The sequence below is a fragment of the Ictalurus furcatus genome, chromosome 6 (assembly GCF_023375685.1).
Source record: "Ictalurus furcatus strain D&B chromosome 6, Billie_1.0, whole genome shotgun sequence".
NCBI lineage: Eukaryota > Metazoa > Chordata > Actinopteri > Siluriformes > Ictaluridae > Ictalurus > Ictalurus furcatus.
In genome coordinates, this window is record NC_071260.1 from 12,727,990 (window position 1) to 12,753,468 (window position 25,479).

General features: G+C 38.6%; 1 protein-coding gene across 1 annotated transcript in view; it reads right to left on the reverse strand.

Moving 5' to 3' along the window:
* Positions 1-1,690: 1,690 nt before the first annotated feature.
* Positions 1,691-25,479, reverse strand: part of cacnb4a (calcium channel, voltage-dependent, beta 4a subunit) — a 32,993-nt gene continuing 9,204 nt past the window's right edge. Inside the window, exons 3-14 of the mRNA XM_053626551.1 lie at positions 13,388-13,504; positions 13,138-13,260; positions 12,916-13,043; positions 11,418-11,494; positions 11,223-11,242; positions 10,975-11,055; positions 6,949-7,007; positions 6,718-6,827; positions 6,030-6,181; positions 5,576-5,671; positions 5,271-5,456; positions 1,691-2,951 (exon numbers count right to left, since the gene is read on the reverse strand). Coding sequence (XP_053482526.1) covers positions 2,721-2,951; positions 5,271-5,456; positions 5,576-5,671; positions 6,030-6,181; positions 6,718-6,827; positions 6,949-7,007; positions 10,975-11,055; positions 11,223-11,242; positions 11,418-11,494; positions 12,916-13,043; positions 13,138-13,260; positions 13,388-13,504 — 1,380 coding nt within the window. The 3' untranslated portion in view covers positions 1,691-2,720. The remainder of the gene's footprint in view (positions 2,952-5,270; positions 5,457-5,575; positions 5,672-6,029; positions 6,182-6,717; positions 6,828-6,948; positions 7,008-10,974; positions 11,056-11,222; positions 11,243-11,417; positions 11,495-12,915; positions 13,044-13,137; positions 13,261-13,387; positions 13,505-25,479) is intronic.

Here is a 25,479-nt window from a genome sequence, read left to right on the forward strand (position 1 = left end):
TAAATAATGCTGTCCATGGCATATGAAACTACAGCCACAAAACAGCCACTGCAGATAATAAGAACATTTCCAGAAGTTCTAGGACACCACTTACTGACACCGAATATTTACCCTAATATTAATATTTACTTATATTTCAATTATATTGGTACGTCCACATTTGAGATATTTGATTATAAATCTATGTATTGCTTCCTTAAGTTACTAAGTTACTCTATACACAGATTTGACAAAACTAAGAGGGCAAACATATATCTTTGCTCATTTCAAAATATCATTTGAATGCTATTTACATCTAGGTTTCCTGGTTTCTAGCCATTTACATCTTTGAGTTAAATCATTCTAATTTAAAGATATAGCCATTGTGTAATTCCATTGCAGAATACACTATAACTATCAAATGAGACTGTAGACTTCTCTATGAGACTAAAATAGGTCTTTGTAAGTAATCTACACAATGTGGCTCATATTTCAGTATTCTCAATATCAACATATGGAGAAGGGTTATGTTTTGGTATAAAAAGCGTACATGTCCGTTTTAAAATTTGCAGGTTTTTGTGATGGGAAAAAAAAAAATTAAACCAATATAAATCATGATGTCAGATTTTGTTCCACAATTAATGTGATATAGCCAGCAAGAAATTTCAAGTGTCATGTTAACGCCGGTAACGGCACAGAACTTCATTACCCATCAGCCCCAGCATATCACATGACTAACAATTTTCTGTTGCAGCTAATTAGCACCGCTATTTAAGTTCTGCTGTGCGTCCTAATTGGCATTCATGTACTATGTTCGAAAAGTACGCACTCTTTTTGTGTAGAAGTGTGCATCAAAAGAGTATGAAAGCACTGGGACATACTAACACGTCGTGTAACAGAAGTGAACGTTGTCGCCCGGAAGAGAACACGGTCACCTTAAACAAACTCCTCATTGCATTTTAGCTTTTCTTCATTCATTATTCCTTATATTAGTTTATACTATATTTAATTAATCATTCTGTTGATTTATTTTTCCATGTTTCATTTACACCTCTCGAAAATGTATCCTTGAGTCAAAGTAAATCATCACTAAACTCCTCCTCCCTCATGCACAGATTTGTGGGAGATATTAGCTGAAAAAGTGTCCACACTTCCAAAATGTACCAGAATTACTAGACAATCTGGGATACTCGTTTCAACATACTACAATTTGGGACACACTGATTCTCATCTCGGATACTATTTAGTACGGACAGTATGCCAATCGGGACGCAGGGCTAATTTCAGTGTGTTTCTTTGTCAAGCTTTTGTCGTGTGTAACCTACGGTCTGTATATGTTTCCTGCCTCGTGAACATAGTATATGGTTTTTGTTTTCACATCTCCTGTGCACAGCCCTCTTCCGACTCCTTGCACAGGTATTTAAGACGCTGATGCCATTTCAAAATGATTTTCTTCTGAAGCCATTAATTTGTTGGTTTGGATATGTGCTTTGGGTTGTTACGTTGGTGGAAGGGGAATTTTTTTCTTCATCTTCAGCTGTTTAACAGAGGCCTGAAGATTTTGTGCCAAAATAGATATTTAGAGTGATCAATGATTCCCTCTATCTTGACTAGAGACCCAGTCCCTGATGAAGAGAAGCAGCCCCATAGCATGATGCTGCTGCCACCATGCTTCACCCTGGGTATGGTGTTTTTGCTATCTTGTTTTTGTGCCAAACATATCTTTTAGAATTATGTCAAAAAGTTCTGCTTTGGTTTCATCAGATCATAACACGCTATGACACAGTTTAATTTTTAGGAAACTCTTTTGTACCCTTCTCCTGAGTGATACTTTTCAATAATGAGATTGTACATGCTTTGTACGCTCTTTGCAGACCACAGCTACAGCAATTGGATGAAACCAAGAACATATCAAGAAAATCCCACGGAAACAGCTGAACTTTGAGGTTAATCTGAATTACTTTGTTGATAACAGCTGTGTGATAATTACTTTTGAACATGAGTTTATGTGATTGGTTCATTCTGAGCACAGGCCACACGCCCCATTATAAAAGGGTGCGCACACTTATGCAACCAGGTTACTGTTTTTCTATTGTTATTATTTTATTTTTTTTCCCCCTATATCAATTCTATTTGATTTTCACTTTGATCTTGTTGGTTTCTGTATCACATTAAAGATTGAAAAATGTCTGACATGTTTTATCTTGGTTTAATTTTTGACATCACAAAACCCTGCAATTTTAACAGAGGCATGTAGACTTTTATATCCACCTTTTAATGTCCTGTTCCTGAGGCTCTCTGAGCACTCTCAATCAGAACTGACACCATATGAACAAATGTCATACACTGGCATTGCTCTGGAATTGTGCGCTCTATTTCTAGTAATTACTAAATACGTGCAAAAGGGTCTTGACACTGTGCCATTTCTGCATCTTGACCTGAGCCATCCTGCTTCATCACCTGACCCTGCAAATGCACAGAGAACTTACCTACAAGACCTGAATCCTTAGAGAGATAATTTACCAGAGGGACAGCAATTAATTTTTGGCTATCCACGATCATAATTCCCTCACTGAGATATTTTGAAATGCAGAATACTGTACCTCAAATTTCTCTGACAAACATTTTACAGACATTAAAGCAAACGTGCCCCAATTTTTCCCCATTGGTGAGAACCAGTGCGAGAGGGAATACAAGGTACTATGCTTCTGAAAAGGTCTCCGATGATGACAGAAGTGAACTTAGGTTCTGTGGTGTGACTCGTTGCTGTATCCCCCTGGAGAGCCACGGCTCCGGTGTGGTTTGTACGTGTCCTGGTATGGGTCGGTGTAGTCCTCCTCCACCAGTGGCCATTGCTCCCGGCTCTTCTGTTGACGCTCGGTATTGTGGTAGTTTTCAGTTGCAGTCATTAGACTGCACTTCTCAATTGGAGAATGATCGCTAGAATGGTTCCTGTTTTTGTTTCTTTGGCTCTGTTGAGAAAAGTGTATTTGTAAGGCGTCCAAATACCTCTGTTATCCCAAACAGATTTAACCAATTTAAGTATTTTTAACACCGTCCTAAACAGTAGACACTCTGTTTCAATAATCATCTCATGACCTCAGAATTATAATGTTCTGTCTGGCATTTTGGCTGAAAAACTACATAAACTTGATCACTACTTACACTCCTGTAATGTTATTTTTTTTTTTTTTACAATTTTTGTTGATGTAATATCATAAACTTGGTTTTATGTGGTTCTATCTGCTAGCCAATTGTCACCTTGAATGAATACGTAATTTTTTACACAATGAAATAGAGCAGTTGCTGATGTCTCAGTATGGCAAATGTATATATATATATATATATATATATATATATATATATATATATATATATATATATATATATAAAAGAAACTTTTATCTGTAGATGCTTTGTATATATTCATTGAAAATAATATAGAGTGCATGTATAACGGGATTGTTGTGGTCATATACTCACTAGTCTTAATATGTGTAAACAATCTGGCACATTAGCAAGCCTTCAGCACAGCAGAAAGCTAATATTGCAGCTAACTACAGATAACATTAATATTAAATAAGGCAGTGGACTATAGATCAGAGAGCTGTGAGTTCAAACACCAAGCACTGCCAAGCTGCCACTGCTGGGCCCTTGAGAAAGGCTCTTAACCCTCACCTACTCAGGTGTATAAATGTAAGTCACTCTGGATAAGGATGTCTGCCAAATGCCATAAATGTAAATATTACTAATATTAGTTATCTGTGCAATGTGCTTAATGAACTGAACATGTATGTTCTAATGCATCAGTCATCAATTAGATTTGACATGGGGCTTAATTAAAAACTCTTAAAAAGCTTAATTGCATTAATATTTTTCAGTCTAATAGCTAAAGAATTTTGGGCTGCTCATGCGAGTATACTTTTGTTCTCTGGTTCTACTTTAATGATATTTTGTACACACACATCTTGAGTGTGAGAGGGTATTGTCTAATTCAGTGCTTTAGCCTAAATTTTAAAATGAGATTTTAAGGTTAAATATCTAACATTTCAGCAGTGAAGTATCTTGCATTTTGTTGTATCAGGGAATACAATAAAAAACAAAACATTGCACTCTAAAAATGCTGGGTTATTTTTTTAAATTCTAAAATTGGGTTATTTTTTCTAACCAAACACTGGGTTGAGCGTTTTGGGTCATTTAACTGGGTTATTTTCTCAGTCCTGGGTAGTTTTGGGGTAGTTTTGTGTAACCCAACCACTGGGTTGGTGGCTGGGTCATTTTCACTGAATCAATGCACCCCTCCTCCACCTAGATGCATCAGCCCAGCTCCTTGGGTCAAATCAACTCAGTTTGAATTTGCCTCAAGTGGAGGTCACGGTTTTAACCCAGACACAGTGTTAGATGTATTTAGAGAAACAAGGTTTGTGTCAATATATTTATCCATAAAACTATTACTGTACACTAGGAAAAGCAAAAATGTGCGATAACAGTCCAGTTTACGTGACATTAAATGCACCACTAGCGTCGTTAGCTTTGGCTTACTTGTTTGTAATGCCCACTGGATCGTAAAATTGGTTACTCAGTTTTTGTTTTGTTTGGATGTTTTAAACGTCTCCTTTGATCAAAACCTGATGTTTTCATTTAGAAGCTCTAGCAATACCTTTCTGCACACCATCTCGTGTATAAATAAAGGAGATACCATGTTGACATTTTTGTTTATATTGTGCTATATTTGACATTTTCACAGGGTAAAAATAACCATGAAATTATTAATCCATTTATGAAATAAAATTAACCCAGCGTTTTTGTAAAAATGAAACTATCCTTTGGGATGAAAAACAACCCATTTGCTGGTTTAAAATTAACAACCCAACTTGATGGATTAGTTTAGCCCCAAATGTGTTCTGTCCTACATTTACCCAGCCGTTGTTTTAAAAATAACCCACTTTGGTCTGTTTTTTAACCCAGTGTTTTTTAGTGTGTAAAAAGCATATATGATAATGATGTAGACATAGGCTTAAAATGTCTTTTCTCTGTGTAGTTTTATTTATTTATTTAATTAAATTTGGAGATTAGTTAAAGAGCTTGTAAAAAACTAACAGTATTTGAGCTTACAGTATACTAAGCTTCTGTTTCTTTTGGCCACTGTTAAAAAAAAAAAAATCACATCTCTCTTTATGCTAAAAGGTAGGAGGAAACTGAAACAACTGTATGTTTCTCATCATCACTGCAATCCTTAAGCTCTTTTTAAGCTTTTAACAGGCTTTTGCCCCCTTTCTGTAAGTGCTGACCTGCAAAGTAGAGATGGCTGTGGGGTAGGGAGTGAGAGCAGTGGGGCCCAGGTTGCGTCCCAGCAGAGGGTTGAGTGGAGTGCTCAATGACGTGTGTGTTGCCCGCCAGTAGGCTTCCAGGTACTCTGACAGGTGTTCGCATGCATCCTCTAGCTGGTTTTCATCCAAAATAATGTCAAACATTTCCTGGATGGGGTAAGGCATATATTCTGATTTAGGACAACCGACCACTGACATGAATGTTATAGAGGGATCCAGAAAATGTACAATAAACCTCCTATTACGGTTTATGTGTGGATACTGACCGGAGGACACTGAGCCAATTTGTCTGCAGCCACCAACTGTACATTGAGGTGCTTGCTCTGTGATTTCCCACGTGATTTGATCAACCGCTGCAAGACCTGTCAGCATAGAGGAAACTGATTCAGAGGGACCATAATATGTAACGATGCTGATTTAGCCAGAACATGAATGGAGGGTGTGAGAAACATTTTTTTTGTCAACCAATATAAATAAACAAAATCAATTAATATAAACATGTATGATCCATATTATTGAACCTACTGGTTTATAGCTAACAACCTTTCACCATCTAGGTAATAAGTGTTAGTGTTACCCAGGAGCACTTGAACAGAACGCATGAACCAGAAGAGGGCAGCAACACATCAACTGCTATAATAAAAGAACTGGATGATCCTTATTATCCTTAAGATTTATCAGATGTGATCTGTCTACAAAGGAACTCACACATTTTCTTACCTTGGGAGAAGACACTTTGACATGCACAATAATGGGTGCTAATGAGGTCTTAATGAGCTGAGCTGGGTGGTTGATCGTGTCAGCATCCAGAACAACCAGCTGAAGAGATCTAGCCAGCTCGAAGATCCTCTCGATCTCACTCTGGACTTCCGCTATTGTAAAGAGAGATATTATTTGCGATTAAAGATTACGGCACAATTTTTTAAAGATATACTTTCCCTGCAACTTGCATATGGGTGATAACTCTAACATGGTAGTAGATTGGTAGCATGTGGTATTTGTCAGGCACAGCAACTTCGTTAACCCAGAAACTGGGTTAAAAACTATTTGTCAAGTAAAAATCAATGCTGTGGCCCAATCACTGATGAGCATGGAAAATCTTCTATAGACTTTTTACATCTACAAGATGGACTAGCAATGTAAGGGTCTCTAATAAAATAGCAAATAACTGTATATAGTGTTTAAAAACCACATCAATACTGCTACAGGTAATTCTTTTGTAGCAGTACTACACACTGCCATGTTAGGTTCACCTCTTTTGGTCCCTTTCTACTAACGGACAGGATGGAAGTGGGCTGAAAACATGTATCTAATGAAGTGTCTGAACTAGGTGTATTTGCAAAATGAATGATAGCAGCTTAAAATAATGTTGAGCATAACAAGCAGAGCCCAGAATCCATAAACATACCCAAGTTTGACCTGGTGTTGGATCTTTCAATAATGGCTCTCTTGCTTGGGTTGTTGAGCACAGATCTCTTTGCTAATGAGATGTCTGCTGTCACTCTTGTAATAGATATCCTGCATTTGATGAAACAAAGCCATAGCGTGAAAAGGATGGCTGGAAAATGTGCCTTCTCCACAACACAGACATTAAACATAGACCAAAATAGCCTCTACTGATAAGTAAATGCCTCCTCACCTGCCATCAAACCTGTGCTTCAGGAAGTCAAAAAGTGCTTTCTGCATCATATCTGTCACCTGAGCACAAACCCCATTGGAAAGTCAGAATGGAATGAGGAGAGATGAAAGAGAGAGAGACAGAGAGTGACAGAGAGAGCGAGAGAGAGAGACAGAGATGGACACGGTAAGGAGAGGAAAACAGTAAAAAGAAACTCAGTAGTCACGGAACAGCCATAGAACAGTATTACAAAGTCAAATAAGGAAAAGCAATAACAGATCAAATGTGATCCCAATATTTTTTTCCACATGATTTGTGCTTTATACGTACTGACCTAAATTCAAAGAAAATAGTCTTTAATATACAAGTTCTCATATTTTTTTCTTTACCCTGCCCCTGAGCCCTGTCTGAAAATGAAAACATTCATTAAATGTCTGGAAAAGCTAGCTTTACCATTTATTCTCATTATGCATTCAATGTTCAAGGTGATACAATAAGAATCAAATGAAACATGGTTCTTGTTAGAAAATCTTTTGAGGATGTAGAAAATATAATATAAAATTGATGAGGATAAAAATAAAAGGCGCTGTCACGCTGCCACAGCTATGTCCTGTTTCGAGCGCTCGGGTGAGCTGCCATAAGACACAAACACACACACACACAAGGTCAGAGAGCAAAGTCTCTCTGTTTATTCAAAAAGAGAAAAGTTTATATTTCTTTATATATATATATATATATATATATATATATATATAGATAGATAGATAGATAGATAGATAGATACATATAGATAGATAGATAGAAGATATATATCTTATATATCGGACCGTATATCAAATCATCAGACAGTCAGGTGCCTCGGCAACAGTGTGCTCATCGTTCAAGGTAAAATGGTGATCCATTAGTACATCGGTAGCATGTTTTTCAAGTTAAGAGAAACTAGGAGAGGACGACACATTCCTGTGATATGGGTTGTCGAGGAGACGAGAAAAAGGTCATAGTGTTCTCAAGAGAGAGAGAACTCGCATAAATTCATGAGCTAAAGTAAGAGAGCGTGCCATATTAATATTTATCAGTTCTTAATGCCCTAATATACTTATTTTGGGGGCAAATATACAATTTTATATCATGTTCCATCCCCGTGAAACAGGCTTTAGGCAGTCTATATTTATAGTGTCTGATAGCTAATTAATAATTACTCAGTGTCATCGCTGTACTGAGACTTACAATGAGGCAGCAATAATATATGGCCAGCAGTCGTTCTAATCTGATCTAACTTTTCAGCACTGGCTAGCCATTCATCCATCCATTTTCTGTACCACTTATCCTACACAGGGTCACAGGGGAGCCTGGAGCCTATTCAAGGGGACTCAGGGCACAAGGTGGGGGACACCTTGGATGATGTGCTAACCCATCTCGGGGCACATGCAAACAGGGCAGAGGCAGGAATCAAACCCCAAACCCCGGAGGTGCGATGCAAACGTGAAAATGGATGGACGGATGGATGGATGCAGCCTATCTTGTCAAGAAATCAGGTGACCATATCAAAGATTCTTCATAGTGTACTGTGCGTATGTAGGCCATTCACATGAACAAAGCCTATTTTTACTTTCATTTCCCATAAATAAATAATGAATAATACAGAGTTATTAATGTAAAAGTAATTTAACCTCAATTTTGCAACTCGGTCTCACAGAAAAAAAAAAAACGTTCGCATAAAACTTATCTGCACCACCTTCTACATGATGAGCAGCAATTTTCTGACAAAAGCATACGTTGCATATCAATGTGTCAAAGATTCATTGTGTATGTTGCTCTGTATGTCTGCATAAAAATACTTCAACCAAACCCACATCTACCACTATGTTTGAGTTATTTAATCTTGACTTTGCAATATTGAGTTTCACTCTTGTCCCTTGCGCACAGTGTAGAAGATTTATCCATTTTGGCAGTTATTTGATTAAGGTTGAAATGATCAGAAATGTGTTTCAGAGATACCAGGTAAACCAAAACTGGCCATCTCTACTGTGTTTAATTACAGTACTCCTCAGGGCATGTTTGGTATCATTTTTATCCACACTTCATGGTGAACGATGTGGTGAAATCATAAATATCATTTATATTTATGGTATTTGGCAGACGCCCTTATCCAGAGCGACTTACATTGATCTCATTCATACATCTGAGTAATTGAAGATTAAGGGCCTTGCTCAAGGGCCCAACAGTGGTACCTTGGTGGTGCTGGGGTTTGCACTCATGAGCTTCTGAGCAGTAGACCAACACCTTAACCACTGAGCTACCACTGCCCTAAAATGTTGCCCTAAAACAACATTTACAATATATGTTGCAATATGTGCTCTTTCTTCACACACATCCCTGGTTTGAATGGGGGACATTTTTCCTTTAATCCCACCAACCCATTCTCAGGAATTTTATCAGCATACAGTTCCGCAGGGTGAGCTAATTAGCTGCGAGTCTGTCGTGCTGTAAAACACATCATTCCTATTTTGTATCTTGGTCACTAGACATTTCAAAGAGGCTCAGGGGTATAAGAGGATATGCCTGGTTGAATGCATTATGCTATTACCATCGCGCATTATATATCAGACATTGGTCCACATTTCTGTAAGTTACATTTGTCTCAATTCTATCTACGCATTCTTTTGTGATTTTGCGTAATAAATTTGTGTTATTCCTATCTATAATATCCAGCGGTTCTTCTGTAAGAAAGTATGTTGCATTAAAAAAGTGCATGACTTGAAAAGTTTCCTAAGTTAAAGTTGTTGTATGTTAGACACGTTAAAATCGACCTGACAAGTAAATAGGAAAGGCCTAGACTTGCATGTCGATATAAACCTCTGAGCTAACAAAAAGAAGTGTTTATTATAGGATATATTAAATCCTCTGAGGTAGAAAGGTCTCTTTATAATGAAAGCTTAGCATGAAACTGTTTTAGACTAAACATAATCAGAACACTGAGATAATATACTTCCAGCACTAACTAGATTTAAATTCAACCTTCGGCTGTACCTATATCCGTCTTTGGTTATAGGAGAGCAGTGGCTAAGTAATTGAACCTTAATATTTTAGCACTACAACAGAGATTTCTCCAGATTCTCTGAATCTTTTGATGATATTATGAGATATTCATAGTCGTTGTAGTTGTATGTTGAGGAACATTATTCTGAAATTGTTCCACAAATTTTAGAGGCAGTTTTTCGCAGATTGGTGAACCTCTCCCCATCTTTACTTCTGAGAGACTCTGCCTCTCTAAGATACTTTTTTTTATACCCAATCATGTTATTGACCTGTTGCCAGTTAACTTCCAGCTGTTTCTTTTTTGTAACACTTACTTTTCCAGCCTTTTGTTGCAATAAAATATGGGTTTATGATTTGCAACTCGTTGCATTCTGTTTTTATTGACATGTTACACAGTATCCCAACTCTTTTGGAACTGGGGTTGTAGTATTACAAAAGAATAAATGGTTTTAGCCAGAATAAAAATTTACAAGAAAGGAGTGCTGTGACTTCACTTTTGTTCAGTGTTTTGGAAAGCCTGACATCGAACAATCTGTGTCATTGGTATATTCATTGGTAAATTCAAATAACAAAACAAAATGTCAGAATTGCAACTGCTGCACCATCTCTTTTCTCTTCCCTTTTGCTTCACTCTTTGTCTTCCACTATGCTTTATTTTCTTTTTCTTTCTATCTTTTATAGTTAATGATCATTAAATAACTGAGAAGCGAGATTGTCAGGATTACAAGTGGCTTTCTAATGCAAATGTATTATTGTCACAGTGATTTTGGGGGACTGAATTTCTCTGCTTATAATTTCAAAACATGCTCCACTTTTGAGACTATGGCATGCTGTACCCAGAAGATTGTTGCCTTGGCAACCCAATGTGGAGAAGATGATGGGTATTCAGTGAGGACCCAGGTTACCTCTCCCTCTGCGCTTAAAGAGAAACACTCTGCTCCTTTTGGGATCTCTTTAGCGCATCTAAATATACACATGAAACAACAACTCACAAGGGATGATGCCTACCTCATATCCCTTTAGTGAAGGACCAACCAAAACCACTGGCCTCATGGAGGGGACGACATCATATGGAGGAATATGCTCAGCCTACAACATGACAAATGGTCTCCAATGAAACAAAAAAAATATATATATGCACATATTAAATAAAAGGTGAACTGCTTGATTGACCAAGGACAGGCCTAGGAAAAATCCACGTTCTTTATTCTCCTGATTGAAATGCTGTCTAATGCTATAACAAAAGCATTACTTACCACTTTCTGTTTCTGTTTAGCTGTTCAGAGGAGAAATGAACAGCATTACAAAGAAGAACTGTAAAGATATTTTTCTGTAACACTGAATTCTCTTACAACGTTTTCACAGCTATCAGTCACTGTTATGTCCACTGTTAAGATTTTTTTAATACTGAATAGAGTACGAGCTTAAATTTCAGCATGCACTGTGCTTACCTGCAGATGGAGGATTGGTTTTGAACGTGCCTGACACCATCTCTCCAAGGCTGGAAGAGGAATTCCCACTGGACTTCCTGCAGGGTGCAGAACACAGCTTGTGATGAAAATTAAATCCCAACAAGCGATTTTATGTCTAGCAAACTTTATAATTATAATAATTATATCAAGATCTTGAGTTCTCAGTTCTGATTGGTCAGAACGTTCACGGCACTGACAGTAGTGCGGGCTGCAAGATTTATATTAATAATGGGTTCGTTAGAATTCATTGCAATTGTAACTTCCAGGTTGTAGCAGTAACTCTGCTTCACACTGGGCCACTTATAATGAATAAAAAAATCAAGCCATATACAAGAATGAAATGGAATAACATTTTGACATTCTATCCTCGACTTGATAACATTTAGTTTAGTTGTTTTTTTTTTGTTTTTTTTTTAAAGCAAGAAATTGATTACGGTCCTCCAAAGCTATCTGACAGTAATCATCAAACTAATATGAAATTCTGGACATGGCTGCTTGAAAGCACAACCAAACACAACCAAATTGTTTAAATGAATGAATTTTTTTTTAAAGGCCACATTTAACCCAGTGTGATATCCTCAACATTATTCAGTTAAATCAAGAAGAACATATTCTTTAGTTGAAGAGGTGAAGTATGACTAATGCATGACTCAACACAGAACACAGCATATCAGTGATGTTGACAGGAAACCGTGTAAGCCAGGATCCAATTATGTGTTTCATGCGTCATAACAATCAGCCCATTTTGAAGTTATTTATTGTTTAATTAATATTGGGGGGAAAAAAAGCACTGAATTCAAACAATTACTTAAATCTTATATTATAGTCTAAGATGGCCTGGTTTAAGATATTACTACAGATCCCTGAACTGGAAGGTTTGCAATGTTAGAATGGAAAACAATACAACAGTGACCAGGCTGATGAACCTGATGTTACTTGGTACCTCAAGAACAAACACTTGTGAAGAAGAAACGTACATGACTATCATCACTAAAATGTATATGTTCTTGTTGTGTTCTCTTGACAGTTGGCAAGTCGAGTCAAAATATAAAGTCGACTCAAAACATGAAGAATTTTTTTTTTTTTACATAGGTTGGAAGTGACAATAACTTAAAATCTCTAAGGAAATACTGTTAGCTAAGTATCTCCCCATGCAGACAATTCCCACACAATAAAATCAGTAATGTGTTTAAGCTGGTTAAATGATTAAAACATTAATGATGGCTAAAAAGAGGCCTAAAACAGGAATTTTGTCTCAGTCAGTACACTTCATTGCCCTCGTTTTAGTAGAACTGCCAGAGAGCTTCTGTTTGGTTCTTGAGAAAGACCCTTAACCCTCAACCATTCAGCTAGTGTATGAGTGCCCTGTGTTCTGTATACTTCTAAGTCATTTTAAATAAAAGTATCTGCCATATGAATAAATGTTGTCAGACAAAATTAAGCACATACTATTTGCAGCAAAGGAACTCAGTCTTACCCGTGGAAGCGCCCCCTCTTCTGCTCCTGCTGAAGACGGATATTCTCCAGTTTTAAAGGGCTCGGGATAAAACCAATGTCACACCCCTCCTTTACCAGTCGCCCAATCCACCAATCATTGTTGTACTTCTGTGGAACACATACAGAGGATTAGGGGAAAAGTTACAGTAAAATCCTTAGCATTATATTGTGTCTTTATATCCTTCTATCCTGTTAGCTTTACCTCCTTGATGTGGAGAAAGTCTTTAGTGTCAAAGGAAATGGCAGTTCCAGCAACAGGAACATCTTCATCCAGAGCACCACAGTAACTGACATTTGTCTTCACAGCAAACGCCACTGCTTTGGCCTATAACACAGAGAATTTCCGACAATAATACTTTTAAATGTCTGAATGTGAATGGTTAGGTTCAGACACAATTACTTGTAGCTAAAAAAAACCCTCAAAGTCCATATAGTGTATATGGTTGAGTGACCTTAGCCCTCTCCAGTTGCGCCACGGCCTGTTGCTCTCTCTCCTGGCGGCCAACCTGTTCTTCCTCCAGAGATACATCTGAGTCAGATGGCCTGCTCGTGTAGGAATCAGCTGAACCCTGTAAACATGATGACTCACAATTACAGTCACCTCACAATTCACACACCTCTGTAACACTTTCAAAAGTATTACCACTGCAGAACTGATTTAGAAACTGGTCTAAATAACTACAAACACTGTATATTAGTTTGAAAGAGAATTATTTTTGATTATTTTGATAATGACAATCACTGAGTTTCGTCTCCCAGCTAAGAAGACAGCTTAGAAAATGAAAAGAAAAATGAGAAGCTTTGTCTCCACTGTATATGACATCTTCAGCCTTGTTAAATATATGTTTCTTTACTCATTGAGAGAAAGGCACTGAAGGGAACAATAGCTCAAGGCTTTGATCCACTAATCAAAGCCAACACACTCCTTGAAGGCTGATCGAGCCTCCCAGTCTGGTCTGTAAAAAAACACTCATCTCCTCCTCCCAAGCCTCTTTCTACAGCATGAATAAATGCAACTAATCATGTTTCCATTTTTAATACTTATAAAAAACTTATCCGTGGACAGACACCATTATTCACTATGACAAATGGCAACAGTCATGAAATACTGATGTCCATTTTCATCACCTCACACTCACGGGCAAATAAAAAAGCAGTTGAGTAAGCAGATCATCCAGGAGAGTTCAACAGATAGAAAAGGCTATGCTTAAAGTAAACAATAAAAACTTAATTATAAATAATGTTTTTGGTGCTTTGGTTTGATACAATTTAGCCCTCAGCACAAGTGCATGGTATTTTTACCATCATAAATATGGGTACATGACAGCAAAGCTGGATGACATAATTAGCTATGAGGGTGCATATAGAGCCTTCCTAATATAAGGGACTGTATATCATGAGTAAAATGTGTTAATGTACTTGGTAATGCTCTAAACGAACGTGCCCTGTTTTTCCATCTATGTCCGTGTATTAGTCTGTATGTGTACATGTTTGGGGGTAGGACTGATGCACTGCTGACTCATCCTTTTCCTGATTTTATTACTTTTATAAGAACTACAAAAGCAGTCCACACACTATTACCAACAGCTAACTAGCTCCAGGAAGACGGCCCCCAGGCAGACGCAAGAAGATTGAGAAAAATGGACAAAGGAGAAGAAAGGAAGACAGACATTCATAGGCACTATACAGGAAGAGTGAAAGGACAGAGTGACAGAACTATTATAGCTATATAACTATTCATGATAAATGTAGATAATCATCAGTCTTCTTTTAATTAAAAGTACCACATTTACAGTCTTAGCATAATTAGACTAAATTACTTGGGATTCAGTCTCTAATGAACATCCAAAATGTGCATCATGGACCTCCCAGCCGAGCAAGGTCAGATAACCAGTGTTACATAAAAAAATATTTGGTGGTTTGTCTATTGGCAAGCACTGCTGAAGCTCTTGATAATACCAAAGTTAATAACAAATAATAACAAAGCAACTTGTCATCACCTCATTCTCATTCCCTCAGTCCCCAGCTTATTATCTCCCCTTGTAGATAAGCGACAGGACTCTCTTTGTATAGCAACATGTGTTTTAATTTCTCATGAGAAAATGAACTAAGTCTATTGGCAAAGCAAGAGTCTTAGGGGACCACTGTGGTTGGTGTAAAGGTATACATAATTAATAAACATTAATATTCTACTAGTGTAGGGTGACATATTACATAGTGACAGAAATGACAACTTTACATAGTGACACAATGAATTATGTTGACGATACACATGAAGATAGAAATTCTCCAGCCTTGTACAGTATGCTCACATACTTCCTACCTTAGTATTATCAGGTTCAATCTGGGTTAAGAATAAATAGGAGATCCATACAATACTAAGGTCATGACTTAGCAAAGGATGAAACCCAGAATCCAGAAGCTGATTACTTATTTAATGACTTTCATCTACCACTTGAAGCATATCAGAAATGGATTTCCCCAAGTCCTACTTTGTGCTCTGCAGCAAATACAGAAACAGACATTTATTTAAATAAAATTTCACACTGAATTCCCAGTTCCTACATGAAATCCAAATAATTAACACAGAAAAATCCTGCAAGCTTTTAAACAAAAGCTGCAGTCAGTTTTTTCGGCGGTCTCAAGGCTACAGGCTGACAGTGGAGTTAATTATTATGGGTGCAGACGTGCAACAACACGGCCAGCCTATCAGCTTAGTCTTCACAGAATGTGCTGTCAGCCGAGCTCTCCACTTTGGAACGCTATACTCAGCGGGCAGCTGGGTTTCTTCCACTGTGGTGCCAACTCAATGGAGAAAAGTAATGGAGAGTAGAGCATGGCTCAATATTTACCCAACAGATGACAGCACAGTCTCTGTACAAACGGCTGCCAGCGTGTTTCCCCAGCTTGAGGCACCATCTACTACACATACAGACTAATGGCACAGTGTTCAGAACTGGTCAATAATATAAAACAATATGGGTTAATAAGAAATCTGTCTGATAGTGAAAACATATTTCTATATTAAATTGAGCTTTAACACCCTCACAACACCATGTCCATCCAGTCGGGACCCGCAGTGTGCTGGGATTCATCAAAGCCCCAGCAAAGCAGAGATTAAAGCCCTTCCTTACTACATGATACAGAATTTCTTATGAAACGGCATCAGTTCAAGCATCTGTTGAACTTCACTTCATTCATTTCACTCATGGGTGTGTGTAAACATCACATAATACAGATTCCATTTGAGAACCATCAATTTTTCAGCCAACAAAACAAACAAACAACCAAAAAAACTTGATGATAGAAGATGATACAATTCCCAGATTGATACCAGCTATAACATATTAATATAAAATTCCGTGGAAAAGAGGAGATGGAACCAAGTTTCACTGCCTTTTTTCAGTCCTCTTCATTCATCACATACTGTAGATATGCACATACTTTAGAAGATCAGAGCAGCCTATAAAATTATACTGCAATATACAGTAGGTTTCTGTGTAATAGCGGCTGTTGTATTTTAAGTACACAGTATGGCAATATGTTGAATGATTCACTGTATCATCCTACTATTGCCACCAGTAATGCGTTCAAAATTATACTGATGATGTTCTTTATAATACAACACTCATCTCTGATTAACCATCAGTTTATCCTAATAGGCTGTCCTACACAGTGATGACTAGTAGTGATATTAGATGGGAAGACTAAAATCTAATATCAATCAGTAGCTTGACAATGGAACTGTTAAGGTTGAGCAATGGATTATATCACAAGGTCTCACTGATGGCATAATAAGATTGATGCAGGGCAAACTATTATACCATCCTCCACCACACACACACACACACACACACACACACACACACACACATTTAAAGGCAAACAGGCAGCTGTATTTGAGATTTCTTATTTGGTAAGTTTTTCAAGTCCATAATGCCTTACTGCAGAGGTTCTCAACCCTGGAGTATCCTGCACATTTTTGTGTTTTCCTTGTTCTATCATACACAGATAAACTTAGGAAGGGATGCTAATTAGCTGATTAATTAAATCAGGTGTTTGTTTTTTCTTCCTTTTGTTTTGTGGTATTTTGAACTTTGGTTAGACAATGTGGGTACACAGTGGCTTAGTGGTTAGCACGTTCGCCTCCGGCATTGGGGGTTTGATTCCTGTCACGGCCCTGTGTGTGTGCGGAGTTTGCATGTTCTCCCCGTGCTCCGGTTTCCTCCAGGTACTCCAGTTTCCTCCCCCAGTCCAAAGACATGCATGGTAGGCTGATTGGCATGACCAAAGTGTCCAGAGAGTATGAATGGGTGTGTGAATGTGTGTGTGATTGTGTCCTGCGATGGACTGGCACCCCATACAGGGCGTACCCCGCCTTGTGCCCCATGCTCCCTGGGATAGGCTCCAGGTTCCCCACAACCCAGGAGGATAAGTGGTATAGTAGATGGCTGGCTGGATGGATAGATAGATGTGTGCTTAGTCAATCTACTTTTAGTTTCTCCTCAAAAGGCATTTTTTGGGGAAAAAAGGACTATCCGTTCATCCATCCATTTTCTATACTGCTTATCCTACACAGTGTCGCAGGGAGCCTGGACCTATCCCAGGGGACCTGGGGCACAAGGCAGGGGACACTGTTGATGGGGTGCAAACCCATTGCATGGCACAAATGCACACAAAAAAAGAAATTATAGTGTAATTACTCCATGCCGCTGACTTTTAGTACACCCAAAACTGAATTTCTCTTGCACTTTCTCAGTCACTTCTGACATATTATGGATGTGTAAGCAAAGCAGGCTGCAAAATAACACACCAAATCCACATGAAAACTAGACTTCACTGTGTAATCACCTGGCATGACTCACTGATAGACTGCATGATTGTACAGTCTGGGCTAGAAAGAAATCAGCCTGAGTCTCACTTCTTCATTCCATTCAGTGTATTTTTCTTATGGCCACTGGTAGTGGTCGGCTCTGTTGTGCGTGTCTCCAAGAATTCAAAATAATTCACTTTAAGACATTTATTAATGGGAAAAAAAAATCTGATTTTCAAAATTTAAACTTAATATTAATTAAATAATTAATTACTGTATGCCCTACTTCTATTTTGAGTTCTCTTCATCCTTGCCACTGTCACCTCTGGCTTGCTCATTACATATAAATTCATACATTCAAAATTTATATCCAGAATTTATTTAGTTCTATAAAGCTGCTTTGTGACAACGTCTATTGTTACAAGCGCTATACTGTCATGTAATCAGGGTTGTAGACAGATGCAAGTGCAGTTAAAGCTTGTATTTATTAGAGACAGGCAGGCAAATCCAAACAATGGGCAAAAACATGGTCAAAAAACAGGCGTGGGTCAAGCGATCTACAAACAGGCATAAATGAGACAAGGCAAAGCACAAAACGAGAATTAGGGACCAGATCAAAGGCTTAGTAACGCACTGACGGCAAAACAGGGAAACGCGATACTTAGCCCTGAATAAAGACGCAGAGGGGTATGAGAGTAGTTGATGACAATAGGAACAACCAATAACATAATAGGGACAGAGACAGGACAGAAACCAAAACAAACACACGTGTCGAAATTAAAAACAGTCAATGAAAACCCTGAAGTGCGCGCTGTCACGCTTCGGGCAGTTCCTGCATGCAGAATGCTCCGGCACTGAGCATATAGGGAAATCCGTGACCGAGCCCCACCCAACCCCCACCCCACACCCCCCGTGCTTCTCCTGATGTGTCCAATAACACTCCCTCCCACCCACCCCTCTCCCGTCATGGCCCTCTGGGCAAAATGTCCACATGTGAATGAGAACCAGTGTAAAGCGCTTTGGAACCACTAAGGTTAAAAAAGTGCTATATAAGTGCAGACCAGACCATTTACCATACAGGTGGAAAGCAGGTGGCAAGGGGAAATCTGTGATATATATATACACAAATAAAACTGAATTGAATTGCATTGAATATAAATGTCTCTTCATCACTGAAAGACAGGAGCAACCGATTTATACCGGCTGACACTTCTTATTCAGTGCAATGTATTTGGCACCATCTAACTGCATAAAAGAGCTCTTACATTTTGAAGGCACAGAGGTTACACGTTCAAAAAGCATTAATGTGCCAAACCAAATCAGCTGGAGTACCAAATCACAAGTAGCTCTTGCTGTAGAGTCAATTTCAACTTCTCAAAAGTTATTTCAGTAGTTATGTTGGTAATGAAATACCACTGTCATTTGTAGTACAGTAACAAGCAACATATTTTACATGCTAATATTAGCGTAAGGAACTAGGACGAGACTGAATTTGAGAGAACCAATAATCCTAGGAAACATTAGAAGCTAGAAAGTGTCTCTTTTCATCTCTAGAGAACCTGTTTGTTTTGGGTGCATTCATTTCTGCTCATAAGGAGCTGAATAAATTCTCTGGTTGACACTGGAAAATAATATCACTCCATATAACTATGGATTATAACATCATAAACTACCCTGCATATTTTGCAAACTTCAATCATTCTTTTGTGCTGCTAGTTCTCTTCCAGAAACTAGATAAAGTGTAGATAATCTCAGAAAAAAACACATTACAGATTGTGTGCACAACACATAAGAATTTAGCTTAGCATGAATACCCATGAAAATTATTTACATGCACTTATTATACATTTATTAACAGATCTTTTCAAAAGAATAAAATGTTTATTCAATCATACATATTCAGACATCATAACAACACCAAATCTATTAAGATCGGTGCCGGACTAAATTACCAATCAGCCTCTGCACATCACATGACACCCCTAATCACACATCTGTTCCTGATTGTGCCTAATGAGTACTGTATTTAAGCCCTGGTTCTTGTGTGTTCCTTTGTCTAGAGTTTGTTGTGTGTTGCCTGCTGTTTGTGTGTTGCTCGTCTCATGTTCATAGTATATGTTTCATATCCATAGCTCATGTTTAGATTCCTAGTTTTTCTACTGTTTATTTTTGTTTGCGTATCACCTATAAATAAACCACTTGAATTTGCATCCGACTCCCGAATCCCTGACAGAATGCTAGACCCATCAATGAATGCAGCAAGTATGTTGAAACTTGTGAAGGCATAGAACCGCATTCTCATGGAACAAAAATAACTGTTCTCTTGGCCCGACACCATTCTGGACTAACTCCTGGCAAGGTGCTCATATTTATTACCCACATCAAGCTCACATCGAGCAGAGAGGTGGGGCACTGCAGATATACCACCTCAATCTCATTAAACCATAGAGAGAGGCGGTTCCGCATTCCTTAGGCAATGGTAGTTTCAGAGAGGGAGGAGCTGGGACCGGAGGTGAACCTAAAACATGTGTCTCAATCCATCCCAGTCCCCTGCCTGTCCCAAATGTATGGAGGTTGCCAAGTTGCAAGTGGAATATTCAGACATGTTCTCACTTCTACCCAGTCGCACTAATCTCATAGAACACCACATTGAGATACCCCAGGGGGTGGTGGTACACAGCCGCCTGTACCATTTGCCCGAACACAAAAAACAAGTGGTACGGGAGGAGCTTATGGCCATGCTTAATATGGGTGTAATCAAGGAGTCCCACATTGACTCAAGCCCTGTGGTCCTGGTTCCCAGGCCAGTTCTGTGTGGATGTTAGGAATGTAAACGCGGTGTCTAAATTTGATGCATATCCAATTCCACTCATTGACAAACCACTCATTTGGTTAGATGTGATTCGCTTTTATTAGACACTGGATGTCTCGGGAGAAAATGCCTTTTCCACTCTATTTGGTTACGCCAATTTGTCACCCTTACTTTTGGGTTAATCAGAGCCCCAGCCACGTTCCAACAACTCACGGACAGAATCCTCCTGACCCACGCTGCCTATGTTGGCATGTTCAACATCTGAGGATTACCCTAAGATCCTTGAGACATGTGGGACTCTCAGCAAACCCAAAGAAGTGTGCAGTTGGACTGGTGGAAGTACAGTAGCTGGGCTTCCACTTGGGTCATGGGTAGGTGCGTCCCCAATACGATAAGATCACAACACTTGCAGCCTGCCCGAGAAAGAGTTGAGAAAGAATGTCTGGCCATCACGTGGGCAGTCCTCACCCTCCGATACTATCAGTTGGGATGGGCCTTCATCCTCTGTTCGGATCACGCTCTGCTCCAGTGGCTCCAACACATGAGGGATGCTAATGCCCCAGTTTGTGAATGGAAACCAGAGTCAGGAGCTTGAGAAGAATGAGTCTATACCTGTGGATGATTGACAACAAGGGCTCTGTGTTTCAATGCGTGTTTCAATGTGAGAGGTCTCAGCTGAACTGTACTGTACTGTATTGTACTATGTATTTATGTTGCTGTGTCTCACAATGAGACCAAAAAACACAAAGTGCTGAAAGGTCCTTGTGAGTTTTCCCAAGCCTGCATCCTGCATCCTCGTTCCCATGAAAATGCAGGAGTATCAAACCATTAGAGATATTAGGTGGTTAAAAAATTATGATTTTACATGAGTGCTAAATCTCATATGTTCATTGAAGGCATCAGATTAAGATAACAAAATGTTTAGCATACATCCAACATTAGCAAAACTACTTCATCTTACTGCTGAAAACCACTTGTGTGAAAACATACACACACACACACACACACACACAAACCATTATCTGACCATGTTAGGAGTATAGAAGTAGGGACTTGGAACTGTTAGTTCACAGTCTCAGCTTATGGCCCAGACACCAGGTGGGGCATCGCTCTGTCCCAAACCTGATATCAGTGTGAGAGCCAGTACTAGAAGCACTTAGTGTCAACTACATGCCTGGATCTTTGCCCCACCTTTCTTTGAAACTACCACGACTTCAAAAGGGAAAGAGATAAATTTGTAGCACTGACTGTACATTTTAACATCATGATCAGTATGTTATTCATTACGTAGCATGGTATATGTAATGTGCTTCAGATTGAGACTGAAATGTTCATACATTCCAGTAATGAAACGTGAATATTTTGGTCTCTTTCTGTAAAAGAAATGAAAAGAGAGCATCATCTGCTCCTTTTCTACTACTGAAATGGTATAATAGTATAATTAATTACAACTACTTTAGGCCTTGATGTCAGAACAGAGATTAAAGAGCATTATCATGGCCACATGAAAAATAATGTAAGGAATAGATTTGTAAGCTGCTCAGTTACATTTTATGCTTTTAGTCCACAACAGAAGAGAAAAGAAAAGCAGGCACAATTAGTGATTAACAGAGCATGGGGCTATGATAAGATTGGCTAGACACCAGCTGGCAGCTAAACTGTACCTACTTTATAAATTTACTAATTAGATTCTGTACATCTTTTCCAGAAGAAGTCTTAATGCTATACAGCAGTTAGTTCTGACTATGCAGTCTGACTGGTTGAAAAGCTGTCTAGCTGTGCTGTTATATGTGAAAACAGCACATTTTCCCCACAAAATCTGTCATGTCTTATATTAGGTAGGTCAGCTTGGGAAGAAACATGTGACCAAATGGCAGCCATGTTTTGATTCAAGATAACAGTTTTTAATTTTCATTTTTAAAACAAAATTGGCAGATGTCTCACTTCGCACCACTTTAGGTGTGATGATGTATACAAACAAATGACATATGACTGTTTGTGGCATCCTCTAAGAAGAGAACTTGACACTGACATTTATCATTCTTGATGTACCATTCTTGATGTTTTACACATCACCGTGGCACCAAAGCCTGCAGCCTCTTGTACTTACCTCCAGTTTATGGTTTTTATGCTACACTATATGGCCAAAGGTTTGTGGACACCTAAGCAATTACACCCAACAAGAACAGATGTGCTTTTTGAACAACCTGTTCCACATATAGTCCTCCCTCCCCCACAACCCCACTTCTGGGAAGGCTTTCCACTAGATTTTGGAGCGTGGCTGTGAGTATTTGTGCTCATTCAGCCACAAGAGCATTAGTGAGGTCAAGCACTGACGTCGACCAAGAAGGCCTGGTGCGTAGTCAGCATTCCAGTTCATCCCAAAGGTGTTCAGTGGGGTTGAGGTCAGGGTTCTGTTCAGGCCACTTGACTTGGCAAACCATGTATTCAAGGACCTTGCTTTGTGAACAGAGGCACTGTTATGCTGGAACATGTTTGAGCCCCTTTAGTTCCAGTGAAAGGAAATTGTAATACTACAGCATATGAAGACATCCTAGACAATTGTGTACTACCAACATTATGGCAACAGTTTGGGGAAGAACCATATACGAGTGTGATGGTCAGGTGTCTACAAACATTTGGCCATATAGTGTATATATGCCTCAGTGACCAAAATCCAGGAAACTTCACAAATGTATCACTTCATGAAAGAATTGAAAGTCCATCCCACAGACAAAACTTCAAGGAGCTATCAGTAGAGTCGATGAGTCAGACTGGATGTGCTTCTTTTAGCTTTGGTGCCACTATCTAATGATAAGAAGGCAAACCTGCAGTCAGTGAAAAGGTCTAAATGAATTGTGGGCATGTGGTAAATGTCGTTTGTCAATGAAACTACCAAATTGGTTAGCTTTGCATGAAAGGAAGTGTTTTTCTTGTTTGCTGTTCACAAAAATATTTTTCAGGGTTAACCCTTTAAGTAAAAGAGCACCAAAACTTGCTCACAGATATAAAATACGATCAGAGTACACTAGCTAAACCATAAGCACAAGCCCTGCAGGAAGGAATCTTATAGCCTCATATTTGATAAGTGGCTTTCTCTGTCATTTCTCTTTTCAAGCTTACGGTGAATGAAAAAGATTGGTACAATGTGTAAAACATTGCTCCTTTAAATGAACTCCGTATTTAAAAAACATACTTGGTTGAAGGCACCAATGTGAGTGATAGCCTTGAAAATCCACTCCGTAACGCAGAAACCACACCAGACATGCTGTGTAGTGAGTGGCTGTTCAGTGACATGGAATAACAGGCTGCTGTTTCACTGCCCTCCCCCAGGTCCCTCATTACACACAGCTTCCAAGGAAGAGAGAATGCATTTCATGGAGAAAATGAGCAGGTGTCACTGACACACACTCACAAAACACACAAGTCTTGTTCCGCTGTCCACTCAGTACAGCTATATCTAGATGCTGCATGTCTTCAGCTACCTTTGTGTATGTATGTGTTGACTGATATTCATATAAAGTACCCAAACACTCTGAACATGGAGCTCACCTACATGCAAACACCATGGTACATACATACCCATGTGTCTCCCTCTTACTTACCGCCTCCGAGTCTTCAAACCCATGCAGGTACAAATTGTCATACATGGAGGTCTGATATCCCCAAAAGTGTTTCTTATTCGAAAGGTTAATGGGCGGGTGCAATCCCCGTCCCAGCAGAAAGACCGCCAGAACAAGGATGCCAGAAAGACGGTGGTATCAGTCTTCTTTCCAAAACCTGCTCTCACGCAGATGTTTTCATGAGCATCAGGTCTGATCCTTCACATCATATAAGGCAAAGAGTATCTCCCAAGAGGCAGCAGAGACCTCACATTTTATCAGCGTTGCACATACAGTGCAGGAGAGTGGAGCTTTTCTCAAATCACAGGCTGATGACAATGCAGGGGGAGGAAGGGGGTGTTAGCTGCTGATTGGCTGGCACCAACTCCAGTCACATTGGCCAAGTGGTCTCTCTTCCCTTGATGGTGAATAATAGGGATAGAGGAGGGAATGGGTCTCTAACCATCCTCTCTTAAACCACTGGGGCCTATTTCCTGTATTTTCCCCCACACCCTTTCTATTTTTTTGCCTGCTCTCTCCTCCCTCTTCTTGGCACTCCCAGCTTTTCTTTATATTCGAAGTCTCAGGGTCTTGCTGAGATATGATGTGAGGTCACACCTCAAAAAATTTCATTTTCTCAAAAGCAGAATTTTTTTTTCCAACCAACATTAGTACTATTAATTAAAATCTGTAGCTTCTTGGAGATACATGAAAAATAAAATGAAAGCTTAATAATGAACCATTTTTTTGTGTAACTGCTAATACCACTGCTTTGTGTAGAATTTTATTGTCCCTTTGTGTAGAGTGATGATATAATATCTGTCCTACAAACATAGTAACATATAATATACCCTACAGTATATGAATAGAATATACCCTACAGTAATATATAATATACCCTACAGTATATGAATAGAATATACCCTACAGTATTATAGAATATATCCTACAGTATATGAATAGAATATACCCTACAGTAATATAGAATATACCCTACAATATATGAATAGAATATACCCTACAGTATTTGAATAGAATATACCCTACAGTATATAAATAGAATATACCCTACAGTATATGAATAGAATATACCCTACAGTATTTGAATAGAATATACCCTACAGTATATGAATATAATATACCCTACAGTATATGAATAGAATATACCCTACAGTATTTGAATAGAATATACCCTACAGTATATGAATAGAATATACCCTACAGTATATGAATAGAATATACCCTACATATATAAATAGAATATACCCTACAGTATATGAATAGAATATACCCTACAGTACATGAATAGAATATACC